Below are 20,148 nucleotides of genomic sequence, written 5' to 3' on the forward strand. Positions count from 1 at the left end.
GGGAGTGGGGGAGGGGGGAGTTGAACATGGAAAACTGTTTTGAGAACATTATGCTGCGTTGCATAACAAGTCGAGAATTTATGTTATGTTTTTCCTCCTTGCCATTCACGTACAAAGTAAAGAAGGTGGTTAATAATTTAATGGGACACTGAAAGAAAAAAAAAAAAAAAGATAGAAAGAAAAAGAAAAATTGCACCCATCGTACAGACACTGATGCAATACTGACAAACCCTTGTTCTTATTTGCATCAACCGACATGTGAAAGATACAGGGTCTCTATAAAAAGCATCGGGAACAAGTTTTTACTGACATGACTGGATGTCATAGCATGCTCGCACTGCACATGTCCATTGGGAACGGGTGTGGGGTGACCATCAACATGCACCAAGCGCCAGTCGTCAGCGAGCATTCATTCAAGCAAGATCGCATTTTTAATAGAATCCTGTGGAGTGACATTATGCAAGTCAAAATGCAGCAAACAATTGAACAGTGGTACGCCATCAAATTTTGCGTTGGACTGGGGAAGTTTGGTATGGAGACGATGGCCGTGATTTGCCAAGTTTTCAAGGATGAAAGCATGCCTCAATCTGCAGTTTTTAAGCGGCCAAAGCTCTTCGAAGTTGGCCGAGAGAGTGCGGAGCATGGACCCCTTGCTGACAGCCATTGACATCAAGAACCAATGACAACATGTGGCATGTGTGTGAAGTGCTGAATTCAGACCATCAATTAAATATGTACATGGTCACTGATCCAAATGGCATTTATAAGATGACACTGCACACCATTATCACTGAAAATTTGTTGATACAAAAGAACTGTGATAAACTCATCTTGATGGCCCTGATGGATGACCAAAAGCAGAGGTGAGTCCTTGCTTGTGAAGACCTTCATTAACATGGCGAACAAGACATCAGCTTTTTAGACACTGTAATCATGGGAGATGGAACTTGGATATTCGATACGACTCAGAAACAAGGTGGTAAAGTTCTGAAAGGCACACTGCATCACACATTATCACATGGACAAAGTGGCTGATAGCTCAAGAAGAAGTCTGTGCGCATTTTCTGTTAACAATGCAATTGTGTTGCTCACTTGTGCCAATTGATACTAATGGATACTCAGTGTGTGGATGATGATGATGATGATGATGATGATGATGATGATGATGATTTGTTGCAAACTGTTGCAGAGAACTGAAGAACAAGTACCAGGTCTATCAGCAGTGCATTAGAAATGTCAGAAAACTCTATTGTGTGATTGTTGCAAAAAACTATTTTCATATCTGTTGCAAACTGAATGTGCAAGGGTTGTTGCAGGGAGACAGTTTAAACGTGGATACCTAGCTGAATGTCCTGCATAGTTTGCAACAAAAGCTTTAATTAATAAAAAGAACCACTCATATTTTGTAGACATGTTCTCTCTGCAGAAAATTAACATTGAGCTTTGAGGTGCTTGTGAGGATTCGGTTGGTTAAAAGTCCATGGACATAATTCACTTAGTCCTAGCCTTAATCTGTATCTAGCTACATATTCTGTGAACCACTGAGCAATGCATGCAGATGGCATTTTTTCCTATTCCAGTCACATATGAGCTTGAGAAGAATGACTATTTAAATAATAATTAGTATGATGTCTTCGCAGACGTTGTGGGAGTGATACTTAGGGATCTGAAGTACTTATTGTAGCTTCTTCACTTAATATAGATTTTTTTGTTTTTGTAAGTTAGCTATCATGTGTTAACTGGCATATGTCTTTAAGTATCCATCATGAGTTAAAAAAAAACTGTGACAACTCACGTCGCATATCTTTGTATACATTCAGTATTCCCTGTTAGTCATATTTTTGGTTCCACCCACTTGGTCAGTATTCTAAGATAGCGCATACAAGTTTTATTTTATTTTATTTATTTATTATTACTTTTTTTTTTTTACAGTCTTCTTTGCAGAATTGATTCATTTTCCCATTATCCTTCCAGTGAGCCACAGTCTGAGAGTAGCTTTACCTATGACTGAGACTGCTTGATCATTCCATTTAATCCAAACATATTACAAAAATGATTGTACATATATATGTATGTACACTGACATGACAAAAGTCATGAGACAGTAATATGCACGTATCATATAATAGTAGTATTTCATACACATTATATAAAAGTGAAATGAATTGGCAGAGCTTCATTTGTACTCTGGTGATTCACGTGAAAAGGTTTCTGACTTGATTATGTCCGCATGGCGAGAAATAACAGAATCTGAATGCGGAATGGTAGTTGGACCTAGACGCAAGGAACATTCCATTTAGGAAATTGTTAGAGAATTCAACGAGTTTTCTGTTTGGACAGTGTGGAGAAATTTGATGCTAATGGACTACTGACAGCAGACAGCCAACATGAGTGCCTTTGATAACAGCGTGACATTGCCTGCAGCACCTCTCCTGGCCATGTGACCATATCAGTTGGGCTCTAGATGATTGGAAAACTGTAGTGTGGTCAAATGATCCCTGATTTCAGTTGGTAAGACCTGATGGTAGGGTTTAGGTGTGGCACAGACCCCTTGTAGCGATGGACCGAAGTTGTCAACAAGGCACTCTGCAAACTGGTGGTGGCTGCATAATGGTGTGGGCTGTTTTTATGTGGAATGGATTGGGTCCACTGGTCCAATTGAACTGATCGTTGATCGGAAATGGTCAAGTTCCGCTACTTAGAGATATGCAGCCATTCAACAATGCAATTTTTATGGGTGGCATTGTGCTATTTTTTACAGATGACATTATGCTATGTTACTGGGCCACAATTGTTGGCGATTGGTTTGAAGAATATTCTGAACACTTCAAGCTCATGATTTGGCTGCTCAGATTGCCCGACATGAATCCCATTGAACATGTTCAGAATGTAATTGAGACGTCAGTTCATGCACAAAATCCTGCTCTGGCAACACTTTCACAATTATGAACGGCTGTAGAGCCAGCATGACTCAATATTTCTGCAGGGGACTTACAACAAATTCTTGAGTCTATTCCACATCAAGTTGATCCACTGTGTCATGTGTGTGTGTGTGTGTGTGTGTGTGTGTGTGTGTGTGTGTGTGTGTGTGTTTTAACTACTAGCCCTGAAAAAGTGGCATAGCTCATGATGTGTAAATAGCCAGACTATATTCAGCCAGTATTGGAGAATGAGCAAGAATATTTTAACATAATTTCAAACCTTAAGTAACTTTTTATTGTTGACAGCTCTCACAAAATGATGAAAGGAAGAAAAGTTTATAACCTACTGTAGTTTTTCTGCTCATGCAATAAAACTGGAGCAGCAGGCATGCCATCTTAATTTATTACTTCTGTACTAATAACTGTATTTGTGACACTTTTTTGCAGACAGCATCCACATATATCACTGAATGTACCAGCAAAATTAAACCATTGTTCGACACAGAGTTCAGGGATATGATATAATAAATACTTAGACACGTGAAAAACTGCTGAATCATGCATGATATTTTATTACTTCTTTACTACTAACTCTATTCACAACACTTTTTGCAGACAGTATCGACATATACCCCTGGGTGTACCTGCAGAATTATACCACTGTATGACCCAAACTTCTGGAAATACAGCTTGATAAACATTGTGCTGCATGAAAACAAAGCTGTTTGTCGAATTTTAATATAGATACAGTTGAACTATGTGTACAGACATGTGTGAAATATGTTACACACACATGTAATATGTGACACGTGTGTACGCTGGCAAATCCATGGCTAAAAAATTCCTCGTAAAGCTCTGGATTGATTTTTACCAATTGTAGTACACATATTATGTACTATCTGGAAAGAAATCCTGTGGCGGTAAGCAGCAGCAACTTTATATTGGAATGGGTGTGATAAGATGAAGACAGAAGGGAGGCATAAGAGGTGGGCAGACAGAGGGGGGGAAGGAGGAAATGGACACAGGTAGTGGGATGAGGAGATGGATTTAGAGAGGGGGTGGATATGGACCAAGAGAGGGAGTAGGAGAGATGGACAAAGAGAGAGGGAAGGAGGAGATGGATTTAGAGGAGGGAGAAGCAGAAGGACAGAGAGAGGATGATGAGCAGACAGAAAGAGTGGGGGCAGGAGCAGGAGTAGATGGACAGAGAGAGGTGGAGGTGATGGATGGAAGGGGAGAAGAGGAGTTGGACTGAGAGAGGGGTAGGAGGAAATGGACAGACAAAAGGGAAGAGGAGGAAATGGACAGAGAAAGGGAAGAGGAGGAGGAGATGGACACAGAGGAAAGAAGAGGAAATGGACAGAGAGAGGAGGGAGGAGGAGATGAACAGAGAGAAGGTGAGGAAGAGAGAGGAAAGAGGAGGAGATGGACAGAGAGAAGGTGAGGAGTAGATGGAAAGAGAGAAGGGTGAGAAGGAGATAGGCAAAGAGAGCAGGGAAGAGGGGATGGAATTAGAGGGGGAGGGAAGATGGGCAGAGGGAAGAAGCACTTGGACAGAGGGGTAGAAGTAGACAAAGAGAGAGGGGAATAGAAGATGGAGAGAGAGGGGCAGGAGGAGATGGACAGTGAGGGGGGGAGGAGGAGGTGGACAGAAAGAGGGGGTGGTGGAGGTGGACAGAGTAGGGCGTTGGCAGGGAAGGAGGAAGTTGATAGAGGGAGGAGGCAGGAGTTGGGCTAATAGAAGATTGGAATAAGTACATACCAGGCAATGCTGGGTATTCAGCTAGTCATTATATAAATGCTGCAATCACACCATTGCTTGCATTAATATCTGAGAGCCTGGGGACAAAGCAAGCAGTAAAATGGATGAGCCTTGAGACTATTTTCTTTCATGAAATGATGACAGAGAAAAGTGATGAACTCCTGTGTAATGAACTATTTTGGATTTGGTATAACACTATGGCACTGTGATAATTAAGGAGACCTGTCAGAAACCAAATATTTTCCATTGTATCTCAGATTCATTATTTAGAAAGAAAGTAATGAGCTAACGAAAGAATGATTTGCTGCAAGTGTACAGACACCCCCCCCCCCCCTTTTCCCTGTCCTCTCCATTCCAGTGACTTCTACCTCTCCATTCCAGTGACTTCTAAGCAATTTTTAAGCAATTTCTGATCTAACTCATCACATTTGGCATTGGTTCTCGTTTTGTCATTCTGTTAATACAGTTTTGATGTTTTGTTTATTTTGTTATCAGAAACTGCTGTGCCTTTTTCTGCATGTGGCTATCGGGTAAATTGTTTTTCTTTCTGTTTCTTATTTTTTATCTGAGACATCCTTTTCGAACTCCTCTTATTATTCCATCTGTTAAATCTCTCTCTCTCTCTCTCTATCTCTATCTCTCTCTCTCTCTCTCTCTCTCTCTCTCTCTCTCTCTCTCTCTGTGTGTGTGTGTGTGTGTGTGTGTGTGTGTGTGTGTGTGTGTGTGTGTGTGTGTGTGTGTTTTGGGGGGGGGGGGAGAGAGGGGGGGGGGGTTGCAGATAATGAAAAAAGTAATGACTTGAAAACAGTGCAGAAAAATTATATTTTTTTTCCAGTTTCACAATAAAGACACACTCTTCAGTGCAGGAGACGATTATAGCATGCCACATTGGATAAATCTGAGGTAAGTAAGTACAAATTTATATTTATTTTATACTTTCATTTATAGAGTAGTATTCACAATATTATTTTACTTTTCAGTATTACTTCGCTGTTTTGTAAGTACACTTTACAGTAAGTAACAGCAGATGAAAATAAAATGTAATTGGCTGCCACAGTTTTTTCACTTTCTGAAGAATTTCACAGAAAAATTTTAGCAATAACTGAATGCATATCAGAACTATTCGCAAAGCCCTCTGCTTCATTTGTCATTATAACATGGGGGAAGTATTGTTTCTACTTTGCTTCAACTTCATTGGGAAATACATTAAGAAATTGTTTGAACTGTATACTCACATCAAATATAGAGTGTCAAATTTTGTATTTATTAGGCAACAGCATCTGGAAAACTAAATTGGACAGATTTTCGCTTGTGAAAGGCATAATCTGGTTTTGAGACACTATCTGCCATTGAAGCTTTAATCTGTCAGGAAGTTTCATTTCAGCATTCACTCCAACCATGTGAGAATGAAAGTTTAGTTCTAGACTGAAAGATGAAATCATATTGTATGTAATTATCAAAACATAGTGATTATAGTTCTGCAAGAAAGTCTTTAGTATCAAATAAAGAATGGAGCAATTTGTAGCATTTTTGTTTCGCTTGTTGGTTTTCGGCTGCTGTTGGTTTATTTATCAGTCGTCATTTTTTATTTGTAGTTAACTGTTGCTCTTTGAGTTTACATATTGTCATTTTGTCATTTGGAGACAGTGAGTGGAGCTGTGGATGCTAGAAAATCGAGTGTCAGGTGGAGAAATTGGAACATTTCTGACTTATTCTTTTGTTCAATTTTAATAGAGGAGTGACAGCAGTAGAGGCAGTCAGAAATATTTGTGCGTGGGTGGGAATAATGCCAATGGACAGAACATGGCAAGAATGTGGTTTTCTCGTTTTATGGAGGATTGTTTTGATATTAGTGACTCTTCATGTTTGGGAAGACCTTTGGGGTTTGATAAAGATTATTTAAATGTGTTAATCCACAATGGTCCACATCAGTGTTACCGAGAACTGGCATATGTGATTAGCTACAATCATTCCTCTGTCATGTGATACTTGTATGCAGTGGGGAAGAAGGTTCAAAAATTAGGTGCATGGGTACCGCATACTTTAAGCCAAAATCACAAGACTCTGTGGATGGCCATATGTGCATCTATTCTTGCTCCTCACCAATTGGCTCATCCTGTATAGTTACTGGTGATCAGAAATGGTGTTTTAATGCTAACATAAGGAAAATAAAGGATTGGTTGAGCCCAAATAAAGCAGCAACTCCCTTTACAAAGACCTGCATACATTCACAAAAAATATTATGCATCTGGTGTACCAGCAACAGTGTGGTGTACTACGAATTGCTTATCTGAGGTGTAACCATCACTGCTCACATTAATTGTCAACAACTGAGACATTTTGCAGGTACAATCCAAGAACAACTTCCAGGAATACTTCGATGAAGTCTGCCTGCATTCTGCTTAACTGCCAAAAAACACTATATAGTAGTTGGGTTGGGAAGCAGTTTCACACCTACCTTATCCAGTCCTCAGATTTTCAGCTTTTTCACTTTCTGTCAAACAACTTCAAGGAGCTTCCTTTCAATATGAAAATGAACTGTTGATCTTGAGGATATCAAACTTTAATTGAGTACTAGAATTAATAACTGAGCAGGAATATGGCTTTGACAGATGTCATTCTATCTATTTCGACAGGTTTTACAAACAGGAACTACATGAGTCATTCACATTAATGTGACCACTGCCTAAGTTCAACTGAATCTGCAGTAACCACTCACAGACAGCAGGTGGCAGCACTAGCAGTGGAAAGTGTACAAAACTTGCCAGAGGGAGGGGGGGGCGGGGGGGGGGGGGGGGGGGGGAGCATGCGGGAAACCGTGTAGTCGTTGTCGTACTGCAGAAACGGAAGTGATTTATCCGACATGCAAAAGGGCATGATTATTGGCTTTTGAGCCATGGATGGAAGCATTTCCAGAGGTGTGTACGGATGAATAGACATGCAACTGTTGAGCAACTGACCACCCAGATGAGCAAAGAGGCTAATAACTGTGCCTCCTCAACAACTGTTTAGCAAATTTTGCTGCATGTGTGCCTCTGTACCTGTGCTGAATGCTGTTCATTGGTGACAAAGAATGGAATTTGCAGGCTAGTACACAACTGGTTGTCGAATGCTTGGCAGTGGTGGCTTTTTCAAATGGATCACTTCCTACACTCCATCAGGTGTGAAACGCCTGAAAGCAAACACCCTGCAACAGTTTTCGGAAGGGTCTAGCCCAGAGGAGGGAGTATTATGGTCTGTGGTTGTGGCATTCCCTGTGTGACACATCTCACAGCATTTGATGCTGCAAATGGTAATTATTGAATCTTTTTACAGGTGGTCACATTAATGTGACTGGACAGTGTATATAACTCATGTAATGCCAACCAGGGAGAGCAATGAGAAAATTATGTCACAATGGATGTGCATTTAAGTCACTATTCCCTCCATTTGTATGGTCTTTTTCCATCTAGGGTTCCCTTACTAATTGGATAGTAGTTTGTTAATGTTCTCTATATTTGGTGTCACACATTGTTGGAGGATGGTCAGCCCTAACATTTCTATATTAATAACTTTGATAGATGATGATAAACAGACATTAAGAAATTTTTTAAGGTCAGGGATTAATCGCTCGACTGCACGTTAAGAAATTTTTACCAACAAGTTTGTCATTGTATGGACCATCACCAGTTTTGGTGTGGCACAGGACCATGATGATGGTCTATTCCAAGACTGAAACTGCCTTGTAATGAAGAGTTTCTTGGGATATAGTTGAGGGATTAAACTGTGAACTTTACAAATGTCTGTATTCATTACTCAAATTTCCTGCATACATACTGTGTTGTTTAAACCTTGTGATAATCTTTACTCCTTATCAAAAATTTATCTCCATTATTGGTTAAAACAGTTATTTATATTAATTATATTATTTATATTAGGGTTAAAATATAAATTTCTAAGACGAAATGTTAAAATTTATTTATAGCTGTTTTTATGAATCTGTGAAACTTAAATAATAAACTAGGATTAGATACCCAGGGTTTGGATTCTGTGACATTTCTTGTTGTTATTATACAGGTCTCATTGCTATGTGCCAGTGTGTCTAAGTTGCTATTTATTTATTTCTTTTTGCAATAGTGAACTATAATACATAACATCAGGGAAATATCATTATTATTTCAAAAGAGTAATAATGAAGTAGCAATATTGAATATCCATCCTTCTCTCTTTTCTTTCCTGTGTTTCTCTTGTTGCCTTACAAACCACACTGCATGCTCTGCTTACAAGCCACACTCAATGTCCATCCTTCTTTGTTTCCATTGTTTAATAATGAAGTAGGTACAGTGAGTGAGTTATGATTATTGTTATCATCATCATCAAAGTTTGTCTGTGATAGATATTACCTCTGATAAAAAAATAATGGGCAGGAAATAGAGAATTCGATACATGCATCCTAAATTTAGAACCACCAAAGGAGTTGCATGGAATAAGTTGAGAAAACAGTGGAAAATGTAGAGGTTGTTGGCAGAATTGGATAGAAATTCTAAGTTCTTATAACAAGAACAGTTCATTTATTCATTTATCTATTCATCATGTTCTGTAGATCACGTGTGAAGGAGAACACTCATAGATATGAAACGAGCAAAAGTAAACATAACAGAATGAAGCAAGTGTTAGCCGCTGTGTTAATAATTGACTGTTGATGAAGTTCTGAAGCACTCAGTGAAAAATAGGAAAGTATTTATTCGAACCTAAAGTTCTATAAACAATTTATGTTTAATCAAGTTAAACAAAACAAAAATTAATAGCTAAGGTGCTGCTTTGACAAAAGATACTTTTTTTTTCACTCACATTACCTTCTATTGGTGGCTTAATGTCTATGTGATTACTTTGATGTTTATCACAGAACAACAGTTACACTTCGATTCCTGAATCTAATTTTCTTTTGAATTTATAGGGATTCTTAATTTATTTTTTATGTCAGATGGCATTTTGTGTGAAGACTTTCACACCAGAACACCCCGATCTGAATACAGACAAGGAGCCAAAGTCAACATGGAAAATATTCTTGTGTTTTGTGTAATGGTTGTGTAAATCACTATCACCTCTTCATCATTAACAGCAAATTTGTTAGGAAGTTATTGTAATAATTGCAAGACCTTTGAAAATGCCTCTGTAAGCTGTATGACAATCTATTTTGTGCCGTATGTTGTTTAATAAATTTGAAAATTTTCATAGTGTCTCATATTTACTACAGGTTACGATATTAAAAAATAGGACTATGCATACTATTTTTACATTTGAAAGTGTAAATTCCTGCTTAACATTTTGAAGCCCTCCAAGAGGGTAGCAATTTTAGGAGCTTCCTGTAAGCACTAATTGTAAATTGCATGCAGTTATTTGTTAGAATGAAATGATAATATCTACATTTCTTTTTACAGTTTCTATTCCACAAACAAGAAGGTAGCATATTCAAATTTTATTCCAAGAATCAAATTACCACCCAAGAGAAGCAAACCACTGCCTGTTTCAAACAATGGGCTGATCCAGGCAGCAAAATCAAAATTGCTTCAAGAAGATGACTGTATGCCAAATTCATTGTTTGATTATGATGCTTATGATGCACAGGTTTTTCAGTTGCCTCCTGTTCATACAGCAAGGTAAATATATGAATTATTCCACTATTAGATTCTTAAATGAAGTGTTAGTGTGCAGAATAATTGTAATTTTTCTCACTCATCTGAAGGTTTTATTGTGGATATGGAATTATTTTATGCAGTCAGTGAATTTGATGAGTTGTCAGTCAGTTCATTAACTTAAATGTGATACTTGAATAGAGAAGTAACACATTGCCTATACTGTGTTTATTATTATTATAAGGTTAAATAATCTGCTGTACATGTTTACTTCAAAATTATTCTGGAGCTCAGTCGTTCAGATTTTCTAAGTAGCCAAAGTTATTCTGACAAGCATTCTCTTGATTGACTTTGGGATTGATTCGACATTAGTGATTCTTCAATTACATAACTGAGGATGACTGTGGGCATACCACTGAGAGTGCTGCTTACACTATTATGAAAATTGTGTCACTTACCAATAGGTTTCTATGATCTCTTCTATTTTGTATGTTACTGCACAGTTCGGAGAAATTTTTTCTCCAGGTAGAACAATGGCGTATGAATATGACTAATGTATTCACTTCATTTGGTTGCCTTGTACACAATTTTGTCTGCGTGTAAATGGCTTTGTAAAGAGGCTAATTATTGAAACCATTGAATGTAACTACAGTGCTACATATTCATTCTCTGCAATTTCCAGTGTTTTCTCTATATTTTTTCAAGGCAACCAATTCTTGAAAGACAGACCTCCGTAACTACTAATGCAACTGAGACAAATATTAGTATAGCAATTGCTGCTGTATGTTCAGCACCTTGATAAAAAACAACACATTTTCACTAAATTTCATTGAGACACAAGAAGTGTTTATTTCGTAAAAAAAATTATTTAGTCCATAGATCCATTAGCACATGTAGATTCAAGATGTGGAATGTGTCAAAATATGTATTTTATTTTTTGCATGTAATTTATGCTACAGTAGTGTGCATACATGTCGTTTACAATATAGAGAATGATCAATTTTTTCAAGGAAAAATTCCAGTAACTTACCTTTGAATAGATTATTACCTTGTAGGGACTTAATATAACTTGGAATATAGTTAAAGTTGTGGTACTAGAGTATTTTACACTTTTCTTAACTAGAAAAAAATTCTTCATGTCACAGGGTAAGTCACATTTCTTTCTTGCCTAATGACTGAAGTAGGTATCACTTGTTTCATAGTGAGAAGAATATTTAGTTATGAAGGTTGTGATTGAATAAATGTTTTGTGAGGTAGTATTCAGTATCCCCAAGAAGACAGCAGGAAGTTCTTGGAGCCATTCCATGCATAATTATGGCAGTCTGTTTCATGGCTTTTTTTTTATTAAATTTTTTTTTTATAAACATATAAGAATGTTACGGAAGGTCATATCAAATACTTTCCTGTGGTCCAACGGCGTTTCACAGATTATCTCTTTATCTTCAAAACAATTTTATACCTTTGCTACCATACTCTCAACTATTTTGGCTGTAGAGAGGCTGAATCTGAATCCATATTGTGAGGAGCTAAGTATATCATTAGCTTTCATTAGCTTCAAAATCTTGGCTCATCTTCAATATTCTGTCATTCATTCATTCATTCATTCATTTCCATGTCTGGTCAGCATTTCCAAAAAATAGCAGCTGTGATAGCTTTTTCATTTCCTTTGTACACATCTTGTACTGTGCACGGGTTGTCGAGGAGGGGGCACACAAGTAGGTGGCTTGGATCTTCTTCAGCTCCACAGTTGCAAAAAGTGTCAGTGCTCACTGGAAGGATTCCCCATTTCTTCAGGTTGGTCTTGCATCGGGGGACGCTCACTCTTAGGTGGTTGAGGGACCTCCATACAGGGTATTGTAGGTTTGCACCAGGAGCTAGTTCTTCTTTTGGTGAGCCGTCTGTGTGCAGTGAGCTCTTCCATGTTGCAAGATGAATTGCCTCTGGTGCTCCCTCCAGTAACGCAGTCCTAGCAAGGAAACTATTGCGGGATTCAAGGTGGGATCTTGCAGCCTGATGACCATACAGAGGATGTTGGCGGTGATTCTCCTGCTTTGTTCTTTCATTGTCTGCAGCAATGGCCCTCCGGATGTTGGGTGGGGCTGTTCCCAACAATTGGATACAGTTTCTGCACTGGTGTTGGCTTCAAGCATCCTGAGATGATCCTTGCAGTATCATTGACTGCAATATCGACTTGCTTAGTATGAGTGGAAGCTTCCCACACAGGAGCAGCATACTCAGTGGCTGATACACGAAGTGCAAGCGCAGAAGTGCTGAAATGGTGCGGATTGGCTCTCCAGCTGCTGCCAATCAGCTTTTTAAGTATCCCATTGTGAGTAATGACTTTCTGTGTCACGTTTAGACATTGCTGCCTGTATGTTAGAGCCCTGTCCAGAGTGACATTTAGATAGACTGGTGTTGGGCAATGTTTCAGTTGCTCTCCTTGCCATGTGATGTCCAGCTTTTGCTGCGCTTCCCTGTTTTGTAAGTGGAAGGCGCTCCTTGAGTTTTACTGGTATCGGGCTTCAGGTGGTTGGCATAATAGTACTTGGAGAGTTCATCCATTGCTAGAGAAAGTTTTCCCTTTACTTCTTTAAAGGTTGGCCCCTGAACAGCTACTGCTGTGTCACCGGCATAGATGAAGTTGGTATTGGCTGATCATTTGTGTAGATATTGTTCAGTGCTGGAGTGAGCACACTGCCTTGGGGGAGACTGTTCTTCTGCGTTCGCCACCTACTCCTCTTATGCTGTAATGAAACTTAGAATATTCTGTTCTGAAGGAAGGTGCTGATAAGGGATGTTAGTTGGTATCCTTAGTAAGGTCGTACATTGTCTTTCATAGTTTCCTATGATTCACAGTGTCATATGCAGCTGTTAGATCAAGAAAAGCGACTCCAGTAACCTCATCATGCTCAAAACCGTCTTTGATGTGCTGTGTTAGATTCAAGATCTGACTACAGCATGATTTGCCAGCACAAAAGCCTGCTTGTTGTGGGATAAACTTCTTCGAGGCTGGCACCGATTTGGTTAAGTACCAACCATTCTAATATCTTGAAGGTGTGGCATAAAAGGGAGATAAGTCAAAAAATTTTTGGATTGTTTGGTTCCTTCCCAGACTTAAGTATTACAATGACTTGAGACTTCTACCACATTTTGGGGATGTGTAGCTTGGTGACACATGTGTTCATTAGGCTTAGTAGCCACTCCATCATTTTACAGCCAAAATTCTTTATCTGTTCAAGTCTAATGTCATTGACACTTACAGCCTTATGCATCTTCAAGCTGGAGATGACAGCTTCGAATTCAGCCATGGTGAAGGGATCCCTAAGAAAATAATGCTCCGTGTCTGGGTCGCACTGAAGAGCTTCTTTGGGCGTCCGTCCTTTTATTTTGCTGATTTGCGGGAGCTGGGTTGCCACTTTATCAGTAGTCACACGTGTTAAATTGTCTTGTGATTTTACAGGGTTGCCACTTCGGTTTTTAAGCAGTTTCCAGGCTTGTCTACTGTTCAGCTTCATGTCGAGGTTCTCTACCAAGTTACTCCACTTGGCCTTGCAAGATGCTGAAATGGCTTGCAGCAATATTTCACCAGCTTGGATCATTTCTTCTGCAAATGGATTCTCTTCATAGAGTGTTTGGTATCTTTTTGACAAAAGATTGTCATCACTGGACATGCCTGGAACATACTGAGTTGTGCATCCTCTCGGAATAGTTTTCCTCGAAATTTGTTGGACGCATTTGATGAAGGTTTCGCACATTTCAGGTTGTGGTGGAATGTTTTATCACTTTTGAGTCACGCCCTTCACTGAACTTCTGCCGGTCAGCCTTCTGTTATTTTTTATATTAGAAGTATAAGAGATACAGGTTGATAGTTATCCAGAGATGCTACATCTCTTTTCTTATGAACTCATTTGACTACATATGTTTTCAGACAATGTGAATATTTACCTTCTTTTAAGATTTTACACATTATTTTAGTCAATGAAATTACAGTTTGTTTTTTAAGATATTTAATAATATAATTTGGGCCTGTTCTAAAATTACTGAGCTTGCCAGTAGTGCCTCTGCTTTACTCCTACCTTCTATAGCATTGTCATCAAAGTGAGAACTGACCTTAAAAAACCCCAACAACAACAACAACATTGGTTGCTAGGTGAAGTTGGTGTGCAGAGGAGTACTTTATCATCACAATTTATTTCTGTTTTAATAATTTCCCAATTTCCCATGCAGCTCTGTAGTAGTACCATGATTCTTATTCTACTTGGATGTGGAGTGCAATAAGTTTTTAGATTTTGTGGTTTAGTACACTGACTCTACTTAGATGGTTTCTTGTAGCATTTAGGACAACATGCTCCAAATTATCTGTTGAGAGATATAAAATTTTATTGCCTGAGTCATTAACACATACATGGTTATTATTATTATTATTATTTTATTATTATTATACAAATTTGGCCGTTTAAGACCGTGAAAACAGTTATTTCTTGCGCTTCTGGGAAGTCTTCTTTCTCTCAGTCCACACTTCTTTCATTCTTGCGCTGAAGGCGGCTTTTCTCTCTTCAGACCATTTAGTTCCACAAGTCTTCTTAATTTTCACACCGAAACCCGTGAATGAATTCAGTTTTTTTCTAAAAAGTTTTCTGTTAAATATTGTTTCCTGATCTATGTCCATTTCTTTTAGATCTCTTTCTGTGTTGATAAACCATAAATTTTTATTTTTTAGCTTTGCGATGTAGGAAAATATTTGTTTTGTAAACCTATTCGGGTTCATCCTCATGATGTGAGCATAAAAGGAGCATCTTCTTTTTCTAATTTCGTCTGTAATTTTGCTGCACTTCGTATACACTTCTTTGTTGCTTTTTAGTCTGTATACAGGCTTGCCTTGATCATCTGTTATTTTCCTGTGTCCAAGAATTGTCCTCACAATTCTTCTTTCACTATTTTCTATCTGTTCTGCGTATGTAAAATTTGCTAGTGTTTCTGATGCATATAGTATCTGCGGTCTAATGACAGTCTGGTAGTGTCTGAGTTTAATGTTTTTGGATATACATTTTTTTGAATACATTTGTCTGCAGTAGTGAGTTGCTGTCTCTAGTTTTTGTATTCTAGCCCTGCAGGCTGGATGACCTTTTGAATTAGTTCACCAAGATATTTAAAATGTTTAGATACCTGTATTTTTCCGTATTTCGTAGTTATTTTCTTTGGTGGATTTTTGATATTTGTAATGATTTCTGTCTTTTCAAATAAAATTTGCAAGCCTGCTTTTTCAGCAGTTTCTTTAAGTAATTCTATTTGTTTTATTGTGTCTTTTTGTGTGTAAGCTAAACAGGCGAGATCGTCAGTGAAAGCAAAACAGTTGGTTTCAATGGCTTTGTAGCACTTCCCTCCAATTTGGACTTTCTCAACTCCATGTTTTTGCGTGAGTTTTCTCCATTCTGCTATGACTTTATCCAGAACACAGTTGAAGAGTACCGGGGACAGCGCATCTCCTTGTCTGACGCCAGTTTTGACCTCGAAATGCCGTGAAATTTCTCCTTGGAATTTTACTTTTGATGTTGTATTTGTTAATGTTTCTTTGATTATGGTGATTGTTGTTTCATCTATTTCATATTCTCGAAGTGTTTTGATGAGTGTGTCCCTATCGATTGAGTCATAAGCTTTTTTGAAATCAATGAATGTTATGAAATATTTCTTGCTCCCCATGTAGATAAATAGGTCATTGTTGTTTTGAGGTTAAAAATTTGTTCGGCGCAGGATCTTCCTGGTCTGAAGCCAGCTTGATATTCTCCAAGTTTTCCCTCTATAATTGGTGATACACGATTGAGCAGGGCTTTTGATAGAATCTTGTATGGGACTGGGAGAAGCGATATTCCACGATAGTTGTTAACATTCCTTTTGTCACTTTTTTTAAACAAAGGGTGAATTAGGGCAGTTTTCCAGTGACTTGGGATTTTCTTGGTTTCCCATACTTGTTCAAGTTCTTTGTGTAGTGCTTCTACTGATGTTTCTCCCCCAAGCTTGAGCATTTCTGCTGTAATTGTATCTTCTCCACATGCTTTCCTGTTTTTGAGATTTTTGATTATGTTTGTGATTTCCTCTCGTGTCGGAGGTGTTGAATGTGTTGGTAATGTTTCTGGTTGCGTAAAACTGAGAGTCTGGATGGGTGTTTGGCAGTTTAGGAGTGTCTCAAAATATTCAGCCAGGATTTCACAGTTTTCAGTATTGTTGGTGGCAAGAGTCTTATTATTTCTCATAAGGTTTAGGCAAGGGGACTGGTATCCTCGGAATTTCTGGTTGAATGTTTTGTACCAAGCTGCCGTGTTGCATTTCTTGAAATTCTCTTCGATTGAGTCCAGTTGTTGTTTTTCATATTGTCTCTTGGTGTTGCGAATAGTTTTCGAGGCATTCTTTCTGGCTTGCTTAAATTCATCAAAGTTGTTTTCAGTTTTATGTGAGTTCCACTTTTTCCAGGCTTTAAGTCTTTCATGCAGAACTTCATTACAGTTGCTGTCCCACCACGGGTGTCTTGGTTTGCTCTTTTTTGGAAAGGTTGTTTCTGTTGCCTCAATCAAGTTGTTCTGAAATTCTTGGAGGTTTTGTGAAGGGGAGAATGTCTTTAGTTTTTTCTGAAAATCCTTGAGGTTAGAGTTGGACTTAAGGTTGTAATTTCTCAGGGTTGTAAGATCAAAATTTATTTTATTTCTGTTTTTATATTCACCGTTTCTGCTTTTCTGTTTGTTTTGTGGGATCAGTTTAGTTTTTATTTTCTTGAGATAGTGATCGGAGTCGAGGTTTAGAGATTTTCGGACACGTGTGTTCAATATTTCTTTTTCACATTTGGAGGAGATGGCAACGTGATCTATTTTAAATTCTCCGATACTCTTTATCGGAGATACCCAGGTTTTTTGTTTTCTGGGAAGATGTTTAAAACGTGTTGACTTAGCTTGAGTTTAAACTGCTTACAGAGCATAATTAACCTTTCTCCATTTTTGTTGGTTCGTTTGTGTGCGGGAAAGTTGCCGACAATATCGCGGAATTTCTTTTCTTTTTCAATCTGTGCGTTAAAATCTCCTAGAAGTATTTTTGCATTGTTTTCTGGGATTTCTGATATATGATCCTTAAGGTTTTCCCAGAATTCATCTGTTTCTTCCCTATTTTTAGCATTATTTTTGTCATTTGTGGGAGCGTGAACATTGATTAATGTGTATTTTTTATTTGCACATCGAAAAGTGAGGAAAGATGTTCTCGATGATGTTGACCAAAGATGTTCGACAGAGTTCAGAATTTTTGTGTTTACAGCAAAAGCTGTGCCAAGCTGAGGGCATTTCTTCATTACATTTTTTCCAGGTTTTCCTTTAAATATTCTGAATTTGTTTGATTCAAATGTGTTTTCATCAGTGAAGCGAGTTTCTTGTAGCGCCACAATTTGTATGTCTTCCGTGTGTAACTGGTCTGTAAGGTGCTTAAGTTTTCCCACTTTGAGAAGGGAGTTTATGTTGAGAGTTGCTATGTTGAAGATTTTTCTGGGTTTAATCTTGTTGGATTTGCATGGTGTTGCAGACTCCCCAGAATCCATGGGTCTGCTTGCGTCGTTGCCGACGGTGGATTGGCCACCTGGGGTAGTTTCATTATTGAAAGACATTTCCATCATGCGTTAAGATTGTAACTGTTGAAATTCTTCAAAGTTGGGGAGATTACTTGTGTAACCTACCAGGAATACGACTAACGTTGTTAGCGTTAGAAGGTTTTCTTGAAACAGCCGCCTCTAACATGAGGAACAGACGCTGCCCACAAGCCGCCCAATCTGGGTACAGATGCTTGCAGTTATAGATTTTTGGTTCCTCCGCTCTCTCAGCCGTTGGGAGTTAAAAATTCCTCATCTGCCTATGAGACCGTTGACCGGTTTTCACCCGTAACCCTAGGCAGGGGCCCTCACAGGGTGCTACCATCCGGAGCCAGATGGACCCAGGTTTTTTTACGAGGTTGTTACTCCTCCCCCTCCTCCTCCCTCATCACTTGTAAGATGAGGATCCGGGCTTGGGACTGGCAATGGCGGAGTTCATGGTTATTATTATGTTATCTATTTTTATTAAATTCAGTTTTTTTTATCAAATGGTTTAGCTTTGAGTCATTAATTGATCTTATCATTCTTCTATTCTCAGTACAAGTTTCAATTATTATACTGTTAAGAGTTTCTCCCGGACATAGTTCCTCATAATCAGACATGCATAATCTGACCATGTCAAATTCTGTTTTTATTAGATGAAAATTGCATATTATATTGTAAAGAACCATGAACGAGAAGTGTTTGAGCTGTCGTAGGAAAGTTAGTACAGGGGTTCTGTGCAGCTGTCCTCTGACAGATGGCTATATTGGGGGGGGGGGGGGGGATGTAGTGGCATGGGAATTGGACAAGTAAATGGGTCTCTTCCATGGTATTGCAGTGTATGTGCAAGGGATAGGAAAATAGCTCAACAGGAAGGGAAGATTAGAGCCCTTAAGGCTGAACTGGATATTGCTAGGGAGGAACTGATGAGGTTAAGGGGGGAGAAGGGTGACGACTGGTGGGAAGTGGTGGCAAGGAACAGGAGCCACAGAAAAAGAACAGTAAGTGATAATTTCATAATTGGCATAAACAATAGATTTGCCTTAATACCTCAGTCAACAAAGGAAAAGGCTCTTGTAGATGTAAGTATAGTCAGCACTCAACAGACTTTCACCAGGAAACCAGCTGTTTCAAAAAAAGTGGAAAGGAGGAGGAAAGTTCTGTTGTTAGGTCTTTCAGTCTTCCAGGACCTGTTGCTCTTCTTCAATCTTAATTTCTCTTTGTGTTTCATTATATTCTGGCCATCTGTTCAAAATCTCCTGTGGTTCCTCTGCTAGAGTACCATCCGCTCTTCCTTTTTCCATGTTGTTCCTCTTTTTTTACGTTCAAAAACTATTTCATTAGCCAGTCTATACATAATTTCATACTTTCTCCCTTTCTCCGTTTTCTCCATTTCGTCGCATTTCTGTTTCATCCATTTTTCCCTTGTTTCTTCAGTTTCTCTTCTTAATTCATTATTCAGTTTCCTGTACCTCTTTTTGCATTCTTCAGTTTCTATATTTTTCCACTTTCTCCGCTCTTCCATCTTTTTCAACATGTTTTCTGTTACCTATTCTTTCCTGGTACTTATTGCTAGTACTTCTGTGACAGAGTCCATGAGTCCTTCCCTCATTTTTATCCATTTGTCATTAACACTTTCATCAACACTACCTCTTTTCCATTTTTCCATAAATCTGTTTTCCAAATCTGATGCCATTCCTACCTTTTGAGTCTTTTTATGTTTAGCCTTTCTTTTGCTTCACCTCCCCAGACTTTTTTCAACTTCACTTGTATTTCCCCAATACTAAGTTGTGGTCCGGATTTATATCCGCTCCCGGATAAGCTTGGCAGTCTTCAAACAGTCCCTAAACTTTTTTGCATCAGGATGTAGTCTAATGATATATTTCCCTATTCACATTTGATATCCATGTGTAATGTTTCTTTTTGTGTTGTTCAAATAATGTGTTACTCACTGCTAATGAATTTTCTTTAAAGAAACTAATTAGTTGTTTACCTCTCTTATATCTTATTCCTAATCCAACATTTCCTGCTGTATCTTCATCTCTTCCTTCACCCATCACCACACCCCCATGATGATAAGCAGACATTTCTATTTTCTTTTTTGATGAGTTCTTGTATTTTCTCATAATATTCTTCCACTTTCTCATCGCTATGCTGGCTGGTTGGCATATATACCTGTATTAACATAAAATCTTTTGAACTATCCTTCAGTCGTATCGTCATAAGTCTTTCGTCAATATGTTGTAC

General features: G+C 38.4%; 1 protein-coding gene across 4 annotated transcripts in view; it reads left to right on the forward strand.

Moving 5' to 3' along the window:
• LOC124798396 (GATOR complex protein Iml1) overlaps positions 1 to 20,148 on the forward strand; it is a 547,410-nt gene that overhangs the window by 68,057 nt on the left and 459,205 nt on the right. For all 4 annotated transcript variants that reach the window (XM_047262170.1, XM_047262989.1, XM_047263070.1 and 1 more), the window contains exons 9-10: positions 5,519 to 5,586; positions 10,104 to 10,322. In XM_047262170.1, coding sequence (XP_047118126.1) covers positions 5,519 to 5,586; positions 10,104 to 10,322 — 287 coding nt within the window. The remainder of the gene's footprint in view (positions 1 to 5,518; positions 5,587 to 10,103; positions 10,323 to 20,148) is intronic.

This window comes from Schistocerca piceifrons, chromosome 1 (genome assembly GCF_021461385.2).
Source record: "Schistocerca piceifrons isolate TAMUIC-IGC-003096 chromosome 1, iqSchPice1.1, whole genome shotgun sequence".
NCBI lineage: Eukaryota > Metazoa > Arthropoda > Insecta > Orthoptera > Acrididae > Schistocerca > Schistocerca piceifrons.